Genomic DNA, 20,040 nt, shown 5'->3' on the forward strand with positions numbered 1-20,040 from the left:
ACTTAAACTAACTTTGAATGATCATCTAAAGTTTGTTTGACGTAATAATTTATTTTCAATTTAGTAATAACAATTTTTATAATTCGTTTAATTAAATAATATTCATCGATATTTTGGAATTGAAAATCTCAATTGCATGTGACATTTGGAACAGTTTAAATTTTATTCATCCTACTTTTTTCAAACATATTTATTTACGTATATTGATCTTTTACTTTCATACAGTAATTATAGTAATAAATCACGATTCTCCCATTTTTAGTTTTCGACGTGGGTATAAAATTTGTGGGACGAAGCATTTTGGGTAGGAAGCAGAACTGAGACGTTAACTTCGTGATTATTACACATAGTTCTTATCAAAGCTTGTCAAATACAATGGTATACAATATGTAGGTGGGCGGGGGTGAAGTAAGTCAAGGTGTTAAGAGGATTGCAATGAAATTTAAACTGTTTGTGTGTGAGAGTGTGGAGATTTATGTAGTACTAGACTGTAGATGTCCGGAATTATTTTATATATGTAAGAAGTCTAAAGCGTATTTTTTTAAATGTTTGATCGATCCACTGCAGGTGTTCGAGGATCAAATTAAGTCACGTTTTTGTTTCGCAATCTATATTACTCATTCTTCAACATAACGAGGTATTATTAATGTAAAATTCCCACTGGATGCGAAATTTGCAAAGTTCAGTTTTTTAGATTCTGTACTGAAATCGTTTTATAGAATACAACGAATCACTTATCCTGTTGCATCCTGTTGTGTCTCATATTGTATAAACATTAACTTTCAAGAAGGATTAGATTTTTACCAAAGATGTTTTTACATTGACGTGTGCCAAAATAGAACTCTAAATTGCGTCGTCTTATCACTTAACAGGAAAATTTTGATAAGGAAAGACTTCCCAATCTTCACCTTAATTTTTTGTGATCCAAGGGAACAACATAAAAAAAAAACATGAAATAATACAAAGTTGTTTTTTGGAATGAAGGGAAATTGTATAGTTGGCGAATTATGGAAATAATAAATGAACGGTTAAAATAGTTTATCTAAACATATAAAAAAATTAACTTATGCTTCATCATGCGCAGTGCGAATGACTTTCACAAGAATTTATGTACGCGAGAATGAAAAAACAACAAGTTATTGATGGAGTGATATTCCAAATGATCTATATCTAGGGAAAGATAAATCGCCAGATGTAGTGTGTTTATGCTGATATTCAATAGAACCTCCATTATATTTTTACATATAATATAAATTTACCCATAAACAGATTTCCATCTGGCGTTTATCAATATGTGATTACATCACAACAAACGTCAGTAGAGGTTTTCAACTTTCTCTGGAATTTTCTCTGACGAGAATGTTTCTTGATATGTTTTATTTATAACTCTACGTTATTAGTGTTTAGGGACTTATAATATTTAAAATACATACTGTCTCATAAAATTACATACTTTCGAGGATTTTCACATACTAAAACGCTGTACTACTGTAAGTTTAATCCATTAAAGCCAATCTGTTTAAGATAGGATATTATTTTTAAGTATAAGCATGGTGGTAATATCAATCTTGAAGACATTTTAGTTCAAAATCTATGCTCGTACAATTAATAACTTTTGATTTATATTGCAGATTAGTGGGACTTCAACACTAAGATGTGACTATTTGCTCTACGTTGGGGCTGATCACATTTATTTTAATGCGGAAATCTGCTGAAACTATTTAATTTTACATTCTTCAATACTAATATATTTGTAAGAAAAGAGTTTGGTGTCATTCGTACCCAAAATTTTCTCACCAAACTTAGCTATTTATTATTTTTTTTTGAAAGAGTGTCTTGTAAAAAAAATTTAACGCTCGCTTTGACAGAAAATTTATACACATTTCATACCCTCGGGGCAAAACACTTAACTCCAACGCTATGGAGTTTGTCATAAAATTTATGAACGACTTTGTTAATTTGTATTGATGTCTGTATTTCATACCTCATGTTGATTTGTGATACTTTTCTACTTCTTAAATTATGTAAGTAATAATTAGAAAATATGTGGATTCACACGAGAAATAATCTTGCCTTCATGCCCAAAAATTTTTTTCTATAGACGATCGTTATCGTTCTATCTAACTTTATTTTTAAATAAACCTTAGTATATTATACCAATATGTACGTTAAGACGCAAAACCTAGACGTTTATTTCATATAAATATATTTAGAGTATTTACATAATTAGAAAACTTGAAATTTTCCCTTAAACTCTGGTTGGTAACTTAGCAATAAGATTCTTGCCTAAATATCCCCCTGTTTGTCGTGAAATATCGTACAGCACGTCCTCTCTTACAGACCAATAACTGGGACTTATAACTCCATACATTTTTATGGGATAAACTCCTTTGCTCGTCATCAGTTCCAACATGTAGTACTCAGTATCATGTCTGTTATACACAAGATAGTATTTGAATCCTAAATTCCCCGTAGATAGTTCTGTGATTGTGAATGTGAATATCTTTAATTTCTGATTGTTTTTGCAGGCGATCTCTGGTTGAAAATATTGCGATGAAATTATCCTCAACGGTGGCAGTTCTATTATTTCACGGTTAAATTGTTTGAGGTTTAATTGTTGCAGTAATTCTTTCCCCCAGATGTGCTGTATGTCGTTGATATACTTTGCAACCCTCTCTGCGTCATCATAGCGGCCATCAGAAGCTAGCTGTGATTGTAAATGTGTTGAATGTTCTATGATATTCTGTACTGAATCATGAAGTTCTTCACTATTTGAACCATAGCGTTCTCTCCATGTGTATGCTTCTCGCAGTTTGTATAGAAATTTTTCTATCCTCGCGTCTTCCTCGACCATTGTGGAATTATGCTCAGATAAAGATGCTCTGCCGTCGTCTGAATTGCTGCTGCTACGTCCCACACTTTCAACACTGCCGTTTTTGGAGCTCTTACTGCGAATACGTATACGCATACGTCTTGTCCTTTTAAAAATTGATGTCATTTTAACTCAATGTGATCGTTCCTTTCCTTGAGACCGGACACGCTCTGATTTTGTCTTCAGCAAGACTCCCTATCACTTAATGAGTTATGACACAACTCTTGACACTGTGGCTATTTGAAGTCCCCACACGTTCCCCATCACGGGATTGTTTTTTATTGGTTGATCCGTACCGGAAATCGATAATTCCCAGGAAATTATGTTGTCGTGAAAGGCTGAAAGGACTGATCTCTGAGTTTGTAGATAACCAACCTGGGTCGACTCGTCTGTTTGAGATTACGTTTTGGTTCTCTTCAAAATCCACAAAATCTTCTACTGTCATCTTGTAAGAAGGTTTTGTATCACTTTTCTGAAGGTCATTCATTTTTTTTCCCACGCTTGCTATCATTTCCTTACAAAGACGTTTGCGTTGGAGTAATGCTGGTGTGTAGATTTGAACTACTTATAATTACTAAATGACGGAAATTAATAGCAAATCCTTTTATGACAATTTTCTTATTAATGGCATTCTCTTGCCAAACTTTGTTGATAATAAGTTCACTGGTATGCTGTAAAAGTTTCTTTGTTAAACATTTACTGACTTGAGATTTTAGCTCGGGCGCGAGCTTTGACTTATATGGGAAGATGAGGGAAAAGATAATGGTAAAATGGTTGCAAGGAATTTTTACGTTGGATTTTACTATATGGCAACACCAAAAGTTTGAACTACCGATATATGTTTGGTTATGTGTCAAATGTGTTGGAATGAACGGATGCAGTTTGTATGAAAAGGAATTAGCTGCAATTACGACCACGTACGACAGATCTTATCTCGAGAGACGATATGTTATGACTTCAAAACTCAGTGCCAGTGGTCTGTGCACGCCTGCCATAAATGAATAGCTTAACTAAATTAGGGAACAACTGTTGACGCCCAGCTGTGACCGTATGATAACATTTTCCTGTCAAACTACATGAAAGGTCATTTTTGTGCTGACTTCTCGTATATTTCAAAGTCCATTAGGCCGATATTTATCTTGAACCCCTAGCAATGAATCCAATATGGCCGATGTTTTGCGACGAAGACACCAAGTCTCAAAAAAGTTTGAAACAGAACAACATATTTCTCTCGAAGACGCTTCAAAAAATGAAAACAGTAAAAGTTTAATATTTGGCTTGATTGTGTATCGCATCTGCAACGTTTTTCTCGTACAAACTTGGTTTGTTCCTGATGAATTCTGGCAGGGTCCCGAGGTTGCCCACAAACTTGTCTTTAGTTATGGTTATATGACTTGGGAATGGCGCGAAGGCATCCGCGGTTACTTTTACCCTCTTGTGTTTAGCTCAATATACAAGGTTCTCTATGTCTTGAAAATAGACTACCTCAATTTTATAATATATTTACCAAGAATAATACAAGCCATTCTTGCAGCTATTGGAGAGTTCTACATTTACAAACTTGCTCGATTTTTGTATGGTTACCAGGTTGCATGTTGGGTTCTTTTCTGTCATCTGACTTCCTGGTTCATGTTTTATTGTTGCACTCGTACTTTGACCAACTCAATGGAAGCATCCTTATTTTCTATTGGATTGTATTATTGGGAATTGTCATTGCAGCAAAATACCAGCAAAGAAAAAGTTGTTTCTGCAATGTGCAAAGCGCTTTCGTTGGCTTCCCTTTCATGCCTTGTTCGACCTACTGCTGTTATTCTGTGGGTTCCTGTGGTGTTTTTAGCACTCACAAGAAAGTCTGTAATTGAGCTGATAGTTAAATATGCCCCTCCAATTGCCTTATTTTCTTTGTCATTTTCCTTGTTGGCTGACAGTTATTTCTATGGTAAAATTGTTCTAGTGCAGTATAATTTTTTGAAGTTTAACATAATGCACAATTTTGCTGAATTTTATGGAAGTCATTCTTGGCATTGGTAAGTTTCCAATGTGATTTTAATCTTGAGCTGACAGTTTTTCTGGTGATTAGCAGGTATTCTTAATGTTTTAGGTATCTCTCTCAAGGCTTACCAGTGGTGTTATTAACTCATTTGATACCATTTGGTATTGGTGTTTACTATCAAAGAAAGGCTATTTGGAAATGGCTTGTAGTTATCATCTTTGTTGTTGCTGTTTATAGGTAAATAAAAAGAAAAATCATTAATGTGTTCATTGGATTTGATCAATTTTAGTTTTACTAAATTCTCTGTTGCAGTTGCCTTGGTCATAAAGAATTCAGATTTATTTTTCCTATTCTGCCTATTGCGATGATCATATGTGGCCAAGGTTTATATTATTTATCAAGTTCCAAATCAAACAAAGACCACAAAACCCTTTCAAGAAAAACATCTCCCGTCAACATGAAAATCCTTGTTGTGTTCTTAATATTGACTAATGTTCCTTTTGCCCTTTATATGAGCCTTATTCATCAACGTGGCTCAATAGATGTAATGAGGGCTATTCAAGAAAATGTCAAGTATAATGCAAGTACAAGTGTATTATTTCTCATGCCTTGTCACTCAACACCATTCTATAGGTATTAAGTTGAAATGTTATTTGAAGGTAGAGTTTATTTGATGAAATTGCTGATTTTCTTTCCAGTTATATACACCAAAATATTGAAATGAGATTTCTGGACTGTAGCCCAAATTCAAAACCTGGATATGTTGATGAAGCAGATTTATTTTATGAAAACCCACAGATGTGGTTGGATGAAAATTATAGTGAAGATCAAACACCATCTAACATTCTTTTATTTGATGTTTTATTCAAAGTAAACAAATATTTGTGCAATGAAAGTATGATTGTCTACTTAGTAATAATGGTTTACTTTTATTTAGAAAATTGAAACTTTCTTGTCAAAGCATTTTTACACCAAGGTATTGCAATGAAATAGCACTTTAATGGATAAATTCAAGAATTTTATCACATCAATTAAATTCAATCCTTTTCTTTCAGTGTGGAGAATATTTCTATAGTCACTTACCATCAGGAAGATTAGGAAGATCAATTCTGTTTATGTGTAAAAAGAAATTATAAATTTTGTAATATAAGCAATACATCAACCACTGAAATAATATTTATGTATAAATAATTTTTTTGTGTTCAGAAGTAAAGGAGCATTAATTTCTATTTATGTTCTTTCATGTGACTTCTTTTCAAATCAGTTGCCAAGGAACTACTTTGATAATCTGTAGCCATATTATTCTTATGCAATCTGTGTGAATTTCATGAATCTACTCTGAGCAAATCAAATGTTGCTGCATTTGGATTTGAAACGAAATTGCACTACCAAAATGCCTAAGATATTGGTTAACTAGTATTTATATGAAAGCATTACTCAATTATCTCTGTAAATTATTTACAAACACCATAATCCCACGAGATCATATAAGTCAAAAGAACCACGTTGCAAAATAGTTCAGTTGGGTATTGATCCAACGTCAACTCCAGGAAGGGGTCGTCTGAAACACAACACATGTCTCTCTGAAATTGAGAAACAATATTTGATTAATTAGCAAGTAAATGAAATGAATACTATTTCTAGATTCTGGCAACTTCATATACAAGTTCTTCGTGTTTCGTTTCACAAACCTGGCTTGTGTATCATGTAATGCTCCCAGCCAAGGGATTGTTGAACACCCATTGACCGCCATTCATGTTCGGTCATAAGTGTATTCGGCACTCGTTTACCAAACTCCTTTGGAAGAATGACATGTCTAGGAAAAATGAAGATAAATAAGTAAGCTTTCTCGCAAATTTACTATTGAGTATTGAGTTTTAATTGTCCAACTAAAAACTATATATAGTACTTTTGTTTAAAAAATGGCGGACATACCGTGAAACAACCATTAACAGCCTGCTATATACAGCTTAAAAGTATGCGTAAACGTCTCAAACCTGTATTCGTAATAATCATCTTGGTACTTCTTTGAGTAATATATATCATTTACTGACATCTTGAAGTTGAAAGTTGAGACTTTGCCTCCTTTATCGCAGTTCGCACGAAGATTCGAGTCTGTCGTTATAATGACTTCACGCCAATTTTGAATATACTTCGCTTTTCTGTGATTGGTTATTAAATAAAGAAGAACATGTTGATTGGTTGGTACAATTATCCAATTAAAAGGCGTTTTGCTTTTCTGAATTATTATGAAATATTAGTTAATGCCGAATATTTTTTGTACATTCTGTCATTATTGGCTGTCGAAGGGTCCGCCATTGTGTCCAGTGTCAAAAACAGAGTAACAAGAGGTGCGTAGACCTATTGATTTTTATTTTGTCACTATACACTAAAATTAGGTATTACCTGTACAACTTGATGTCGAGAGTTATTAGTGATGTAATTTGATAGCTTGAATTATGTAAATGTACAATGGAGATCATCTTGCTTGAAACACTACACTCTTTAAAAGGGTTGTACTGAACTTAAAAGTAAATTTGTCAGTATTTTGTCAAGTTCGCAATTAGAAAAATAAACTTGACCTCGAATTTTTGGGTGGACCACAACTCACAAGTTGCATGTACTTGGCCAAATTTGCCGTAAATAGTCATTGTTGTTTTCACTTAAGCGTTAACTTTCAAGTATTTTAATATTAATATTTCTTTGCGTCAAAAGAGACTCACTGACGGTAGAACGACATAATTGCAGGTAGCTTTACGATCACGCGACAGGGAACATGGAAATTCGCTAGATGCAAATTGCCAGCTACTGGAGGTCACAAAGTTAAAGTGAAACTGAAAAGGTAAATGACCGAACCTGCTGTTACATAAAAGGCTAAATTATGTTATTACTACCATAGTTTTCATGCATTTCTGCCACTAGTCATGTGAGATCATTGTATATTTATTTAATGAAAAGCCTTTTAAGGATACATTTGGGACATATTGTAAAAATGTTTTATAATCTGTTTCAAAAGATCAGTTTTGCAATTTTCATGTTGCAAAATGAATAATTTCACTAAATCGGTTATTTCTGTAAAAATGCATTCATCAACAATGCAAAAAATAGGGATACAAAATACGGTGCGCTTGCTGGTGAAGTAGAGATTTTAGAACGACGAAACTTTATCTTTTTGTTGACTTATCTAATCTGGGAAAGCCGCCATATTGCCCAACTGGGGAATGAAAACGGGTCAACGATAAAAGCTATTTCCTGGGTTGGGTACAATTTATCTCTTTTTTTGTTGTTTAATTTGCTTGTGCTTTTTCATTGGAGTGAAATTACTTTGTTTGCTTTTATACGCCCTGTTGTGCAGGTCTATATAGTTGAGAATACCATAAAATAAAACCTACATTCTAATGCTAAATTAGCTATTAGTCCTAATATTTATTTGTGATGCTCACCATGATGCTGATGATAGCTTATAAGTATAACAGTTGCTGCCTAAAATTAACATATTTTGACATAAATAAAATATGTTTGCTTGGTTTTGCCCATTTAAACTATTCCGTCGTCGATTATAGCTCTCACTGTGCCTTTTCATATCAAAACGTGAGACAGAAAATTTTCCTGGAAAGAATTGTTTATTTTCTATTTGGTTTGAAAAGTTGATTTTCCGGACGTTTGTGACCGGGCGTTTTCGATTCAAGGCGGCCACTTCCGGAGACTGATATTCGAAGAAAAAATACGAATTTTTGAGACCAGGTATTCTATTCTATACAACATTCATCACTTCATTGGAATATTGGCCTCAAGCTCATATTGCTGTGTAAGTTCAATAAGCACACCTGAAAATATTACTTCGGTTAAGTTACGTGAACACATTACGTTTTACTTTTAACTTCGCGATACTTGAACGTTTGTTTACCAAATTTTTGAAATTACTAATTTTCAAGAAATATATCGTCGTTTTTTACGTTTGATGTTAATTTTTGTATAGAAGTTGTACAATGCGCATAGAAATACATCTTGACTGTCTAGCCATTGTAATTTCACCTAAATTTAGTTTGTTTTGTGAGATAATAATAGTGGGAAGTTTTTATACATACGTAACGTAGTATCGTATGTATAGTATCAAAACGTTTCTTCAAAGTTTATTGTTTTGTTGCATGTGTGTAATTATTTATCATTCCCTCGACTCTTGTTAACATTAGAACTAATTTATCATATTTTAGATTTATTAATAAGAAGTTCAAAACCCTATTGATTCTTTTTCTGTATCGGTGATAGTCTCATTTTGTTTTTTAAACTATTTGTTGAAGTATATTCAAAGTAGGTTTCTGGGCATGCCTGTGTAAAGCCTATTTGCAATATTGAAGAATATATGAATATTGTCGTCTTTTTGATAGCACTTTCATTTGTAGAGATCACTTGGTTTCCCATCTGTCGGAATGTTTGTAAAGTTAATGCTAGTGGATATAATATATTTGTTTGTGGCTTGTACATAGTAAATGTGTCTGATGCACTTCCTTCATTAAGAGATTGTAAAATTGAAAGGATTGTTGAGATCTTATCACCATGTGGTTTAATCTTCAATGTAGTATGTTTGAGTTCATTGAATTGTGTTGACTTTAGCAGCACCTGCAATGCATATTTGCATTTTGTTTTAAGGTTTTTTCTACCATGAACTTTTTTCTTGGTCTGTGTTACCTGACATTCATCATACCTTTGCTGGTTTCTTCCACATTACTCCTCACTGAAAATTCAATGATCTTTTCATGTTCAGGTTAGTTTTATTGAACATGCATTAAATGTTTACTGATAAAGGAGACCGAATATAGTTCAGGGTGAAAAGATTAACTTATTTATTTTTATTGTAGATTGTAAAGAATTTCAAGATGGCAATACAAACTACTCATATTTTAATACCATATATGATGAGGGAAACACACCATTTGTTTTAATTGGAGTCAGGTATGCACTTGCTTCAAATTAACATCATTCAGGCGGGAATTTTTAATTTGTAGCAAGGATCACAAGGGGCACTTAGTAAATTATTGAGGAGATGGTCAAAGTGGCAAAGTGGCAAAATGAATCAAATAATGATTTCAAATTTTGATAAGTGAAATTCAAAAGATTTTAGCTCATTAAGTCATGGCTAAATGACTATACAGTGGCATAGTAATGGCATATAACGTTCTCCTCCTTTCCCCCTTGTGTGTACCTTTGGTAATGATATGTTCTCTTTTTATGTCTAGAGATGGTGTGCTCAACGTAACATTGGATGCACAACTCATGCATTTTATTTCCATTCCAAGTATTCCATACGATCATTACATTTGTCAACGAAATGTCGAATTGGGCAATTGGCCAGTATGTTTTGTTTGATATGGTTTTTCTCATTTCTGTAAAGTTTTATTGTTTATGTTTTTATGTTGCTTTTAGCCACCATGTGGGAACATGATTAGTGCAATATATCCTATTTTACATTTTGATTTAATTCTTGTTTGCGGGACAAACTCACGCAGGAGCCAAATATGCTGGAAACTTAATGTAAGTTAATAAATCTTTGCTTTAAATAAAAAAATTAGATTCATAATTATTTTTTCAAGCTATGAAACTCTAAAAGCAAGATGTTGAATGACAATTTTGAATGAATCTTGGTGTTGTGGAGGAAAGTTGATTTTCAACTCTAAATTAATCTTTCTTAGGGGACAAAAGTTGGGAGCACGTCTTCAAGCTATTCTTTCTTTAAAATTCCCCTGAGAAAATATGTCATTTCAGGTATGATAGCTGGGAGTAAGGCATAAGCCAAAGAACACTGAAACAATAATAAAAGTCCTAGATCCTAGTCTTGTGGATGGTGCATATGTCAATCCCACTTTACTGAATACAAACTCTCAAACAGCCACTATGAATTTTAAATGCAACCATGGAGTCTCGAAAGTAGCCTCCCTCTGAAAGTAACTGCCTGTTTTTATCACTTACTAAGAATTGCTAAAGGAAATGATTCTTTTTAGAACTTTTAAAGGCTTTACAACATTTACATATAAGTATAATGCTCATGTGTCAACACAACCACAACCGTACACAACTTTAAAAGCTTTAAAAAATATCTGTTTCGACAGCGTGGATAAAGAGTTAACCTCTAGAGTCAACTGATGCTGAAAATAGCTGCTCAAATCTAAGCCTGCCTCTCTCCCTAAAGTGTATGCCCTGTGAGGGCCCTGGTTTTGAAAGTATTCCAGGCTACCAAATGGCTACTTCCGGGACTCCATGTTATCCCAAAAACCAATGCTTGTCAATGAAAACAAATTACTCTTCTATATTTAAAAAATAAAAGATGTTTACTGTGTTTGCACAGGCTTATGCAAACCGAGGAGACCTTCGGGAGAACTCAAGAGCAAATCAGTGCAAGCCCGAGACCGAAGGTCAAGGGTTGCACTTGCTCGAGAGTTCTCACAAATGTCTCCGAGGTTTGCATAAGCCAGTTCAAACACGAAAAACATCTTTTATTTCTTTTATAAAATAATATAATGCAAAACAGACAAACATTTTAATTTTTCCTCTAAAATGTATTCATGATCGATTTTCAAATTCTCTTTGACTGATTGATTGTTATGATTGATTTGATTGGTTGAGCTCAGATGTGTTTGACACAAGCTAATGCAAACACAGCTCTAGACCAATCAGCGCACGTGCTTCATTGTATTTATTTTATAAATTTCAATATTGAGCTCACTATATCTACTAAGTTCAACTTCCCTAATTCTTACTGTTATCATACAGATCCGTATATATATCAAGCGTACTCGGTAAAAAACCTTCACCGAACAACATTTACCCAAACGTGGGTCTTTACCAAAGATGGTTTACACGAAACTCGTCCAAAGGAGCTTGTACTTAGGAACACAGGTAGGATGCTTAGGAATACAGGTAGGATGCTTGTTGAACCATCAATGAGTCCATCACTACTATGCATATTAAAACTGACATGTTTCAACACATACATTTGGATGTTATGACTTATATATCATAGAAAATAAATGGATACTAACTTTATAAAGAATGAATCACCTTATAGAATTCCACCTTATTGTATTCATCTATGTAGATGCAGAAATTGTTTCTTTGTATGAAATTGGCAATTATGTTTATTTTTTCTTCCACGAGACGTCCGAAGAAAATATTGATGAACTAACAAAAGTATGTGGAGAAAGTAGTTTTATATTTTTGGTTGGTTTTATAAGTTTATATAATGATGTTATTTACTCTACAGGAGACGGTATCTCGTGTTGCACGTATTTGCAAGGTAACATTATGTACACTTGTTCATCGATGTTTATTAGTTCAAAAGTGAAGATTTTTTTATGTTTTTTTTTGGGGTATATGACTTTCTTACAATCATACGTTTTATTAAACAATGTCACTCATTTGAATCAAACGTCGTATTGATCGCCTGAGTCGTTTTCAGTTAACTGTATAACTATTCCTCACTACCTGTATTTTTTGCGAAATGAAAGGTTTGACAATTTAGTTATCTTCTCTAGCTCTTCTTGTTTTCTGGTTTTCTGGTTTTCCAAGCAAATATTTTGTTAAATAGTCGTGTTCGCTTTGCGTTATGAAAAACGCCTTATGTAGTGTGTCGTGCCTTTGAAACCTCGTTCACACGGTTGCCAGTTTGGGGTTTGAAGAAATTACATGGTATTTAAACTGCGACTTTATAAACTTGATGTTGTGTTGTTCTATATTTAAGCATGACCCAGGTGGTGGTGGTGCGGCACGCTCCATACTTCTTACCTTCTCTAAAGTTAGATTGTTGTGTCCTGTACCTCGTGCAGATGGTTTTCACGATCTATACAATATCTTGGGTAAGACTAGTCTTTAGCCCTTTCTTTTCACTTAATTCGAGAGAGCTAACTTTAATTTATGCGATCTTATGATTTTTTCGAGGGGTGGTGTCCCCGAAAAGAATTATTTCATCTTACTTTATTATCTAAATTAAACTTGGACTTGTAATACTTGTGTAGTTTTTTGAAATTTCTTTAATTTCGATGCCAAAAATATGTTCATTTTAGCTACTCAAATTAATATCCTCAAGAAAGTTTCGTCAACTCCCCTGATATAGATTGTTTTTTTCGACCTTTTAGCAATACCCAATGCAAAAAAAAACGATACCGAAAAAAAATGGGAATTAATGCTTGACACTATAATTTTAGAAATGACCGCTGTAATACATGATGACAGAAAGACCTATATCTACGGTTTATTTCGAGCTCGCATGTATGTAATTGTGTTTCATTTGTATTTATTAGTTCAATGTTACGTCTATTTGCCAACAAAGTGTTCGTTCTATTCATGGTCATGTGATCAATGATAAGTTTTTTATCTTCTATTAAAAACGGGAAAGCTAAGTTTTTAGTTTTCTGATTTTTTAGAAATTCTGATGAGTTTGTGTTGTGTCGCTATTTACTTTCGGACATAGACAAAGCGTTCGACAGTAAAGTGTACTATAACATTGATCCTAAGGTGCATTATAAGAAGTTCGAATTTGTTGTGGCAGACAAGCGTGATTACAGACATTTGACGGTACTTAATCGAGTTAGTCACTTTATTGATGTTTAACATTTAAATTTATATAATATTCTTTCTTCTAGTGTGATAGTTCACTTGTAGAACCTAAACTTACCGCGCAAGAATATAAAGACTACAGAATGCGTTTAATTCATGCATCAGTCATTCGTCCTGTTGACGAAGAAGCTCTGATATTACGTCGCCATAGGAGGTGAGCTTTAGTTTTTCTGCTCTCTTTATTTGTATTCTAGCTGAATGAGGAGAACAGGTTTCACTATTTATATTGTGTTTTAGATTCTTTACACTTCTTGCTGAATCAGTGGTTATTGCTGACGTATCTTATCATGTGTTACGACTATTTGGTAAGATTAAATATGTTCTTTGTGTTACGATAATAGTGAACTATAGAACATGTAGATTTATTTTCATTTTTGTGTTAAACTTAGATTCCAACCTCTTGTTTGAAATTTTTGTAAATTCCACTGGTGTTGTTTCGATATCTGCCAGAAAAATTAATAAGGTAAGATTTCATGTCGATTCTCATCGCGATGTTTTGCAATGATTATCATTTGATAAACCCCCTCTAAGATGTCGTATTGTTCAATTCATCTAGGATCATCTTATTATTAAAGATATAAAGTTAATAAAGGTAAAGTTTTTTATACTCGTCATTCATTGCCACTCATTAATCAAGTTTGAGCAAGTCTCGTATTTCTTTTATGCAGTACAACCAGAGCTCTTCAAGAGTTGTCACACCACCTGCAACACCAACAATATCTGCAACAACGACAATACCTACTACACCAACAACATCTGCAACAGCGACAATACCTACAACACGAACAACATCTGCAACAACGACAATACCTACAGCACCAACAACATCTGCAACACCGACAACACCAACAACTCTGTCTTCTTCACAGCCCCCAACTACTATCATTCCAGCTAATAAAACATCAACAGTAAGCAGTAATCTAACATTGAATACAAACACGTCAGTCACTAAATTGAATTCGACAATTGAGAAACGTGAGTCAGAGCGATCCAACTTAAACCTGACTTCAACTCATACAACAGTGGTAGAAAGAACATCTACAGACTCACAGGAAATGTTCACGTCGCGGGTTAGTAACGGTAATCTTGTTGAAGTTGGTAAAAGAGTAATTTATAGTCGTCAACATGGATTATATCTAAACACATGTACAACGGTGAATCAATCCATCGCGGTCTTTGTAATTAAGAGAAGCACTTTCAAACAATAAATTACCAATAATCGTCACTTTTCTCGAGATCCAATCTTGTTGTTCAATTTACTTCTTTAGTAATGAATGTATAGTATGTTTAATGACTGCAGATGTTGAGCTCAACTCCTGAGTTGTTAGCTGCAACATAATGAACTGGATTGAACTCAAAATGACAATGTAAAAGAAATCTATGATGAATGTTCTCTGAGAGCTGATTTGGAGGGGGGAGGGAGGTTTGTGGAGGAATAACATAGAATTAATTAAATGTGCTTTTTTGTTGGTTAAAGGAAACGATTGTTGTTGCAACAGAGAAAAAGCTAGTATTTGTCCCGATTGCATCTTGTACATCGTTAAAAACATGTCGGTTAGTTTATTCCTTCTTTATAGCCGTGGAACATACGTCGATAGTCTGATGATTCGTTTGATTTTTTGTTTTGTAGGGAATGTATATCCGTCACGAATCCGTACTGTGCGTGGCACAGTGGAACTTGTATTCAACTTAATTCTACTTCTAAAAGGTGCTTTTCAAAAAGACTAATATTTTACAAAGTGACATTTGTTCAAAGTTATTCGTTGATCTGTTTTAGGCCTTATCTCCAGGACCTTGAAAATGGCGACTATTCTAAAATATGCCCGCAAAGTAAATATGATGTGTTTCGACTGATTATCATACCCCGTGTTTCATGGCAGTAAAGTATTTGTTGTTACGTGTTATAGTTCCAGTTTCCTGTGTTGTGAGCTTAGAAAGCAAGATCGTGGTAAATGAAGAGGTAATCTTACGTTGTTCCTTATCTGGACTACCTACACCAAAAATCTCATCGTGGTTCAAAGATGAAACTGTGGTTGATAATAATACGGTTACGGTGAATGATCAAATGCTCACGATAAAAAGCTACTCATTGAAGAGCTCTGGAAAGTATATGTGTCAAGTGACTAATGATGTGACGTCATACAACTGTTCATTGACGCTCTTTGGTATGGTTAAATTGTTGTATTGTCAAGATTTTTTGTTGTGAGACTGAGCTCAAAGGAATTACTTCTTTTAAGGCTCGCTTCCAAAAGTACATTGTAAATGGGATAATGTAAAAGGCAACTTCAACTTATCCTGTAATGTCACTGGTTATCCTCTACCCACGTTTATTTTACTTAAGTCTGGAGAACGCCATGAAATACTCCATATGATGTCAGAAATAGAAATGAAAGAAAATATCGAGTATAGTTTCATAGCCTACAATGCTTTTGGTGATGATGTTACTGGTGTATACAAAAGTATGTTTTCATCTTCGGTTTTCTTAGTGTAATAATCATCTGTTTAAGCTAAATGAAGCTTACTCGTGTCTATTGTTTTATAGTTATTTCAACGACTTTAAAGTTCAATTTAGTTGAAGAAAAATGGCATGATGATCTCAAGAAATCCAGCAGTAAAAGATTCATTGACCTGAACATTAAGGTCTTGCAAGGAGTAAGTTATTTTCATCGTGAGCTCAGAGCTCTGTAAGTTTTGACTGGGAAAAACATCGTTGGTGGAAAAAATCATTGTGGTAATTTCTGTTTCACTGAGAACTGTATTGATACCATTTTATAACCATGGCTTCAGATTCGTCTCTTACTTTTTGTTTTAATTTTTACTACAGTTTATTAAGTCGGCTATATTTTGTGATTTTAAAATTTCCGATATCTATACTTCAGATTCGGGAACTTTATAAGCGTTTTCCTCTCTTTCAAGACGCAAGTGCTACTTTCAGGTGTGTCTTTTTCGTTCAGATGGTCTTGAATTGTTTATGTAACGTATATTTGAGCTATGTTTTTGTCATAGTGAGGGCAGTGTCATAGCAACTGTAGTGCTAAGTGGTTTAATTACACCTGACTCAGATGAAAGGAATTTAAAGAGTCTCCTTGATATGGTTATTAAGAACAAAGGAAGACTTGGTGACTTACTCATAGGTCCTTCTGACGCAGCATTAAATGGAACATTATGTAAGAAAAACATTTCTTTATTATAACATAAATCAATATCAATGCAATAGAGTTAGTTACTTATATTTAGTTAAATACTTTGACTGATCTGTTTTTCATAAAAGAAAAAACCCCCGTTATTTCAAGTTCATGTCATGACGGACAAGAACGCGTTTTTATTGTCAAGATAATGCTCTGTTATTCACAATACGCTACATATGGATTTCTTTTATGATTTACAGATCAGCAAAGTACGCATGCTCCTTCAAGACCCCAAACAGTTACTTCTGAAACAACTAGCTCACGGAGCCCAGTCACATCTACTCTACCATCCACAAATGTACCCACATACAATTCAACTTTACATATTGAAGCAGTAGGGACCAAAACAGGTACTGTTCACAAAATTTGTTTGTTGAATGATGAAATCTTACGATCTTGTGATTTCTTTTTTAGTATATATGCATTCGTCCTCATCCGGTGTCCCGCTGTGGCTATTGATCGTTTTACTATGCGTCACCGCACTTCTCCTTTTATTTCTTGGTTGTTTTTGTGGTGCTCGGGGTTATTATCGCTGTGCGCTCTACCAAATACAACGGAAAAATACGAAGGAGTCTTCATCTTCCGACGAAGAAGTTGCCATGGACGTGATGTCGCGTTCAGAAAAGGTGAGGGAAAGCGAATGTAAACTACTGAAAAAAGATGAACGAAAGAAAGTAAAAATGCCAAAAAGATGTCTACAAATGAAAGCGATGATATTTCCAACAGTGGATCCAAACATGGGTCCATTGAAATAAAACAAATTTCCAATGGAGAAGTTGGAAGACCACATTCAGATCATAGTCTATGCTGATGATTTGTTCGCTTTTTCAATTGGTTGGTGGTGCAACTGATTCATATTTAAGATCAAAGTAGAAGAGAAGAAGTTTTGTTTACTCTGACAGTTCTTCCTCGCTACTCTTCCCATACTATTTTGGGGAACAAGATCACTTTTTCAAAGCAAAGTGAGCAGGAAGGGATATAAAAGTTTTTGGAGAATTTCAATTTAGGGAGCATTATTTGAACCAGAAGAAACAATTGGAAGAAATGACATGTTGCTGGTCTACATGTCAATGCAGGAGCATGTCGTTACTAGGTATGACGTGCCGCTTGTTTAGATTAATTATGTATCAAGACTGTCAAAATATATTTACGTCAAGTATCTTTTTAGTTTATTTAAAGTCTCTTGCGATAGTTAGGTAAGAAATTATCAGATTATTGCAAAAAGAGAAATCAAAATATAGATAGCTACTTTTAACGACCATATGATATTAAGTAACAGCTAAATTTAAATGTAACTTTACTTACTTAGAAATATAAATTGAATTTTTTTATGCTTATTCGAAAAATTATGGTGTCGTTATGTGTTATAGGTGGTTATAGATTCTTGTCTTAACCATGTTCTTGACGTCTGTTCTTCACGCTCCAGCATTTATATGTATATTGAGCTCACTGACTTACATATCAAATATGGCGGAAAGATGTGCAGGAAATAGTGAAATCGACAATTATGCATTGGTGATTAACTGTAGTAAATGTTTATCTCCTAATAGTCTGATAGCTCGTAAGTAGATTTTAAACTTTGGTCTTCAATTATAAAAAATAATATTTAGCTTTGGACCGAAACTTGAGTAATAACACAGTTCTCATTGAGTGCCCTGTCAGTGTGAGTCGCAGTGTCAGTAAATGTATGTTTCTTGAACTGGAAGTAAGTAAGGGGTAAATGGTTACATCTTTACTCTTGGCCTATTTATTAAATTTGTCTGCAGATTTTCACGGGTGTTTATCTAACACTCCCCTGTTCTAGTAAACACAAACACACAATGGCAAAAACTCATATATTTATTAGAAATAACAAAAGACCATTTCAAAATTTTGAAGCAAAACCATGACGTAATTTGCTATTCCTGGACGATTGACAACAAGTATTATGATGCCAATATTAATTTCATTGTGGCAGAAGCACATGAAGATAGTTTTTCCTACTTCAAAAAGTTTCAAATTGCAGCCATCCTCATTATATTTGATATAATTCCGGTTTGTGAAAAGTATCTGAATATGAGTTTGTGTAAAGTTAAATTAATTTCTCACATATTTTATTTTTACTATTAATATATATATTTAAATATAGGATTCATTTGAGACTGTGAAGAAATTACTACCTGGTTTAGATGCATTGGAAGTTTCTGTCTTGCTTTTGATTGGCTCAAAATCTGAACACGAGAAAGATTCATGTGAGGCATTTGATTAAAAAGTCATATTCCATAGATGTAGTCAAATAATTTCCATTGAATTGTTTTAGCATTGTTAACTAACATCCTGAAACTTTCTGTGAAATGTTCTTTTGAATTCATTGATTTAAATGAGGAAGTCAGTGAAGAAGGTATTGGGTTCACTTTGAATGGAATTGTATGTTGTTAGTTCTTAAACTGAAATAAATTGTTTTTTGTGAACATCAGAGGATGATTTTCCTGATACTATTGGAATTGCACGCATTTCCCAGGCTCTAGAGGCAACCGATTGGCCAAATCTTCATATAAAAGGTATGTTTTACTGAATAGAGAATGTTTCGTATGTATTACAGTCATGAGTATTGACATCATCTAGATTATTTTTAAGGAATGACTTGTAAAAAACAAGTAGCAACGAACAAACAAGAGACAAAAGATGGCGAAAACAAGGAAATAAATGAAATTAGCAACACTACCTCACACGAAGAATTAAATTCTTTTTGTGGCATTCTTGATGGTATTGAAGATGATGTGAATCTTGATAGTGATATTCCATTTGATAAATTATTCTCACAAATGAAAATTATGAAAGGTAAAAACTTCATTGATTAATTCTTTCCTGAAGTCATTGAATTGAGAAATGCTTTCATTTGAATTTTATAGAAAAAGCTGAAAAACTTCCGCACTTACAGCGCAAAGCTTATGCTGAGCAGGTAATGACTTCAAATTGTTTTGAGCTTAAGGGAAGTGAATATTTTAATTTATTGGAATATGTCATATCAAAAGTGATGCTTTCTGGCACATTTTAAGGTTGCTGTAGCATTTTGGAAAGCAATAGGTGGTGATGATGATGAAATTGAAGATCTAGACTGTAGATAAAAATTACTTCACTTTGTGGTACACAGATTGAAGAGGAAAGGAGGCATGGAAATTAATAATGTATGAAGATACGTATGTAGTCACCTAGTTAAGATGCAACTCAAGATACTATTGTGATTTGCAGCTGGGCTTTACAGTATTTAATCACCATTCACAACTACACTAACAATAAATTGAAATACAATACTTCTTCATTGTTTGAATATAAATCTTGCCACAAAAACAATGCAAATCAGTGCATCTTAACATTTTCATCATGAAAGGTTATTA

The 20,040-nt window shown here is 33.7% G+C and overlaps 5 protein-coding genes across 10 annotated transcripts; 3 read left to right on the top strand and 2 right to left on the bottom strand.

Annotated features, from left to right (window-relative positions):
- Positions 1 to 1,954: 1,954 nt before the first annotated feature.
- Positions 1,955 to 3,093, bottom strand: LOC124454925. The gene has a single exon (XM_047005681.1). It carries the CDS (start codon positions 2,996 to 2,998, stop codon positions 2,249 to 2,251), a length of 750 nt encoding a protein of 249 aa, XP_046861637.1. The 5' UTR covers positions 2,999 to 3,093; the 3' UTR covers positions 1,955 to 2,248.
- A 32-nt stretch (positions 3,094 to 3,125) lies between these two features.
- On the top strand, positions 3,126 to 6,094 carry LOC124454751 (GPI mannosyltransferase 3-like). Its single transcript, XM_047005516.1, has 6 exons — positions 3,126 to 4,899; positions 4,974 to 5,102; positions 5,178 to 5,498; positions 5,564 to 5,735; positions 5,803 to 5,841; positions 5,921 to 6,094. Exons 1-6 carry the CDS (start codon positions 4,037 to 4,039, stop codon positions 5,999 to 6,001), a joined length of 1,605 nt encoding a protein of 534 aa, XP_046861472.1. The 5' UTR covers positions 3,126 to 4,036; the 3' UTR covers positions 6,002 to 6,094.
- On the bottom strand, positions 5,978 to 7,006 carry LOC124454972 (cyclin-dependent kinases regulatory subunit-like). The gene is made up of 3 exons (XM_047005732.1): positions 6,863 to 7,006; positions 6,557 to 6,681; positions 5,978 to 6,448 (listed from the first exon to the last, which is right to left on the bottom strand). Exons 1-3 carry the CDS (start codon positions 6,919 to 6,921, stop codon positions 6,384 to 6,386), a joined length of 249 nt encoding a protein of 82 aa, XP_046861688.1. The 5' UTR covers positions 6,922 to 7,006; the 3' UTR covers positions 5,978 to 6,383.
- A 125-nt stretch (positions 7,007 to 7,131) lies between these two features.
- Positions 7,132 to 18,009, top strand: LOC124454642. Of its 6 annotated transcripts, none has more exons than XM_047005429.1 (28): positions 7,132 to 7,216; positions 7,614 to 7,707; positions 9,516 to 9,630; positions 9,725 to 9,818; positions 10,103 to 10,217; positions 10,290 to 10,397; positions 10,556 to 10,628; positions 11,634 to 11,759; positions 11,959 to 12,050; positions 12,124 to 12,156; positions 12,601 to 12,715; positions 13,064 to 13,127; positions 13,283 to 13,433; positions 13,502 to 13,629; positions 13,713 to 13,780; positions 13,865 to 13,938; positions 14,032 to 14,067; positions 14,144 to 14,545; positions 14,953 to 15,029; positions 15,106 to 15,183; positions 15,253 to 15,305; positions 15,383 to 15,640; positions 15,713 to 15,934; positions 16,018 to 16,127; positions 16,355 to 16,410; positions 16,482 to 16,642; positions 16,864 to 17,013; positions 17,078 to 18,009. In XM_047005429.1, exons 3-28 carry the CDS (start codon positions 9,528 to 9,530, stop codon positions 17,416 to 17,418), a joined length of 3,288 nt encoding a protein of 1,095 aa, XP_046861385.1. In that variant the 5' UTR covers positions 7,132 to 7,216; positions 7,614 to 7,707; positions 9,516 to 9,527; the 3' UTR covers positions 17,419 to 18,009. The 6 variants fall into 6 exon arrangements, with proteins under 6 accessions (XP_046861385.1, XP_046861392.1, XP_046861371.1 ...); XM_047005436.1 differs by lacking the exon at positions 7,132 to 7,216 and adding an exon at positions 7,342 to 7,504; XM_047005415.1 differs by lacking the exon at positions 7,132 to 7,216 and having other exon boundaries at positions 7,556 to 7,707.
- Positions 18,010 to 18,114: 105 nt separating this feature from the next.
- LOC124454903 (alpha- and gamma-adaptin-binding protein p34-like) lies at positions 18,115 to 19,956 on the top strand. Its single transcript, XM_047005659.1, has 8 exons — positions 18,115 to 18,224; positions 18,510 to 18,697; positions 18,792 to 18,894; positions 18,963 to 19,043; positions 19,120 to 19,203; positions 19,280 to 19,483; positions 19,555 to 19,604; positions 19,702 to 19,956. Exons 1-8 carry the CDS (start codon positions 18,131 to 18,133, stop codon positions 19,768 to 19,770), a joined length of 873 nt encoding a protein of 290 aa, XP_046861615.1. The 5' UTR covers positions 18,115 to 18,130; the 3' UTR covers positions 19,771 to 19,956.
- The last annotated feature ends 84 nt before the right edge of the window (positions 19,957 to 20,040 follow it).

This window comes from Xenia sp. Carnegie-2017, unplaced genomic scaffold (assembly GCF_021976095.1).
Source record: "Xenia sp. Carnegie-2017 unplaced genomic scaffold, XeniaSp_v1 HiC_scaffold_13, whole genome shotgun sequence".
In the NCBI taxonomy this organism is placed as follows: domain Eukaryota; kingdom Metazoa; phylum Cnidaria; class Anthozoa; order Malacalcyonacea; family Xeniidae; genus Xenia; species Xenia sp. Carnegie-2017.